Here is a 3,875-nt window from a genome sequence, read left to right as displayed (position 1 = left end):
TAATCTATTTCCTCTTGTTGTGTGTATCCTTTTACTACCAAACGAGCCTTAAAACCTTTTAATACTTCCATCAGCTTTATGTTTCACTTTATGCACCCACATGCAGCCTATGGCTTTCTTCCCTGCTAGTAGTGAGACTAAATTCCATGTGTTATTGGCATACAATGCCTCAAAATCTTGTGTCATAGCCTCCTACCAAGCAGGATTAATACCTGCTTCTTCATATGAAGAAGGTTCATTATCTTGACAAACACTTTGCATAAAAAACTGGCTATCATGGATTAGAACCTCAGGGGAAACAGAATGATGGTTTGACAGCAGTGCATTTAAAGAAGGTATACAACTGTTCTAATGCAATTTAGGTATATTGTGAATGTAATCATTCAAGTATGCAGGTCTTTTGATTTCTCTTTGGGTTTTTCTAAGATAGGGATTATTTTGATCACTTGTCTGAGGAGAGTGATTACTCAAAACTGGCTCATTAAGGCTTGATACTGGAGATGACTCTAGAAATGGAATACTATCAATAATGTGATGGTTAAGAGGTGATGTGGATGTGATGCTAGCAGGTGATATTTTATTGTTACTAACAGGTGACAGTTCATTATCCATGTGACTTGCACTATCTAGATTACTTTCCATATTGGTTTGAACATTGCTATCAATATCATCCACAAAGTCAAAAAAGGGACACATTTCAATACAGAAGGAAAAGAAGAAGCATCTGGAACAATTGCAAAGGGAAAGATATTTTCATGGAAAGATACATCTTTTGAGATTTGAATCTTCTTGGTAGCAAGACTCAGGACTTTGTACCCTTTGACTCCAAAGGGATAGCCTATGAAAACATGTGGAGTAACTCTAGGTTCAAACTTGTCCCTATGGACTTTAGGTATTGTTGGGTAACACAGGCAGCCAAAACTTTTCATTTGAGAGTACAATGGTTTCTTTTTGTATAGGATTTCAAAGGGACATTTGTTTTTAAGGTATGCAGTGGGTAGTCTGTTTATGATGTAAGTTGCTATTAGCACACATTCTCCCCAGTATTTCAAAGGCAGTTTTGACTGGAATAAGAGTGCCCTAGCTGTTTCAAGTAAATACTTATGTTTTCTCTCCACCACACTGTTCTGATGTGGTGTGTATGGGTAGGATTTTGGTAAATGATCCCTTTGACTAAAAAAAGGTGTTACTTTCTGTGTTGGTAAACTCTAAACTATTGTCTGTTCATATGGTTTTTAGGGTAGTCTTAAATTGGTTCTCTATCATTGAAATAAAGGCTTTAATGACTTAAATTGCATTGCTCTTGCAAGCTAACAGGTGTGTCCATGCAGTTCTGCTAAAATTATCAACCATAGTGATAAAATACTTATAGTTATCATGAGTGGTAGTGTGATAAGGTCCCCAAAGGTCGACATGCAATAGTTCAAAAATATTAATGGAAGTGCTGGTTCTTATAGGAAAAGGGTAGTCTGTTTTGTCTGGCCATAGGGCATATTGAACACACAAAATGTTGTTTAGAAGAAAAGGTCACAGGTATAGATGCTATTCCTTTCATTTTCACAAAAGGCACATGCCCAAGTCTATTGTGCCACAGAATATCATTTTCATGAGATGTATGGGAATTCAGAGAAACACAACTTGTGACTTTATTTATACATGATGGAACATTTACATAATTGTTACTACTAGCATATGCTATTTTATTCAAAAGGGGATCATATACACATGGAAAGTAAGCATCTTGGACATCACATGTGTGAACAGACAAACAAGGAATAGAAGACTTGAATGTAGTAGAGGAAGAATTGGCATCTTTGTGTTTCCAGCATTGAGAGCACAAGAGGTAAAGTCTATCCTTGACTCTACCAATCTCCAGAGGCCTCATCAGTGAAAGGGCCTGCAACATACAAATACCATCAGTGAAGAATGCAATTCCTCTAAGGTGTAAGGCCAACAAATAAATAGAAATGAGATTGTATTTAAAAGAAGGGACAAATAGGACTTTATGTAATACAATCCTAGGTGCAAGTTTCACATTTTCAACTTCTGTTACTCTAACTTTGTAACCATTTGGCAATATGACTAATATAGGATAAGGTAAGACAGTAATATCACACATTGATGATCTATTGAAGGTCATGTGGTCTGAGGCCCCTGAATCTAGTATCCATATATCAATCGTAGATTAAAGCACCTACATGACAATTTACCAAAATCAACTGAAGAGGTACAAACTACAATACCTGCAAAGTTGGCAGCTTTAGAACTCGGGTTCACCCTCATCTCCATTGTTAGGCATCATGTCAGTTGAAGGACCATGGACATTTGCCAATGTTCTTTTTCCTCTTTTGAACCTAAAACCTTGATTGGGATTTTGAAAGTTTTGATTAGCTCCTTGAAACCTCTGATTGTTATTTTGGAAAGGCTGGTTAGAGTTCTAGAAGCCTTGAGGGTATCCATGGAGTTTATAACATTTATCTTTAGTATGTCCTTGCTTTCTACAATGCTCACACACAAGACGAGGTCTACTATTGGATGTGTAGTTGTTTCCTGGGTTATAATTGGTCTTGAAAGTGGGCTACTTAGAGGTATTAACATTTAAAGAGGTAGACTCAAACATCAGTTGGTTGCTAGGTTTGATCTCTCTTTGTTTCTCCTCTTGAATCAACAAAGAGAAGGCTTGGGCCAAAGATGGCAAAGGATTCATCATGAGAATGCTTCCCCTTACCATAGTGTACACTTCATTAAGTCCCATAAGGAACTGGATCAATCGTCTATCTTGTTCAGCTTTGTGCATGTTCTCCTTGGCTCCACAAGTACAATTACAACTGCAATGTGTTTTTGCACTTAAAGTGCTAAATTCTTCCCACAACTTCTTCATCCTGGTATAATATCCAGTGATATCCAGTGTTCCCTGCGACAAATCATTTATCTCTTTCTGAATTTGATACAGTTTTACACCATTTGTTTGATCATAACGATCCTCCAACTCTTTCCACAACTCGACAGAATCATTAACGTATTCCATACTATCAACAATTTCCTTCCCCAAGGAATTCAAAATCCATGAGGTGACCATATCATCACATCTCTCCCATAGTCCATACTTTGGAGATTCTAGATCTGGTTTCTTACAATCACCATTAATGAAACCTAGTTTATTTTTAACTGACAGTGCTCTAAGCACACTCCGTCTCCAAGATCTGTATCCAATCCCATTAAAAGGGACTGATACCAACGTTGCACCAGGATTATCCGATGGATGCATGTACAATGAACTACTTGAGTCAATAGTGGACTCCTTGCTTGAGTCTACATCGATGTGTTCGATTTCTTTATCATTAGCCATAAGGATTACTTGTGCGATGAGAAGAGGGAAAGAGAACAGAGATATAAGAACCCTAACTTTTCGCAAAGACGGAAATTACCTTTGATTGAGAAATACAGATCGAGCTAATGATGATCTACACCAATCTTATGCGCGTAGGATCAACCGCGCTCTGATACCATATCAAATCAGCAAAGCAAATGTGCAATTGAGCCCGAGGAGAGCTCCGATGGCATGAGTGGAAACTTGGAGGAGAAGACTGGAAATAAGAGCATTTGCAAGAGGAAGGAAAAATGAATTTGGAAATGAAAGTCTCAATCACATTAGCTCAACTAAAGTGTATATATACAATGCAAAAATAGAAGAGAATCAGAAGAGAAACTAACAAAGCCCAAACCCCAATTAACTGACTAACTTTAGGAAGGCTAACTAACTCAACTAACTACCTAACTGCTTGGTACTACTTGTAATGCTATAAGTACAACTACCCTAACACAAATATAAATAATACAATACAATGTCTTAGTACATATACAAGATATAAACA

At 37.2% G+C, this 3,875-nt stretch overlaps 1 protein-coding gene across 1 annotated transcript; it reads right to left on the bottom strand.

Moving 5' to 3' along the window:
* Nucleotides 1–2,578: 2,578 nt before the first annotated feature.
* Nucleotides 2,579–3,349, bottom strand: LOC142175145 (uncharacterized). Its single transcript, XM_075241720.1, has one exon. It carries the CDS (start codon nt 3,347–3,349, stop codon nt 2,579–2,581), a length of 771 nt encoding a protein of 256 aa, XP_075097821.1.
* Between the last annotated feature and the right edge of the window lie 526 nt (nt 3,350–3,875).

The sequence above is a fragment of the Nicotiana tabacum genome, chromosome 21 (genome assembly GCF_000715075.1).
Source record: "Nicotiana tabacum cultivar K326 chromosome 21, ASM71507v2, whole genome shotgun sequence".
Classification (NCBI taxonomy): Eukaryota; Viridiplantae; Streptophyta; class Magnoliopsida; order Solanales; family Solanaceae; genus Nicotiana; species Nicotiana tabacum.
Note: the sequence above shows the minus strand (reverse complement) of the source record. Positions and strands in the feature narration are given on the sequence as shown.

What these genes read in the sequence shown, in the direction of transcription:
- LOC142175145 (XM_075241720.1), bottom strand. Translation starts at nt 3,349, where the DNA reads ATGGCTAATGATAAAGAAATCGAACACATCGATGTAGACTCAAGCAAG.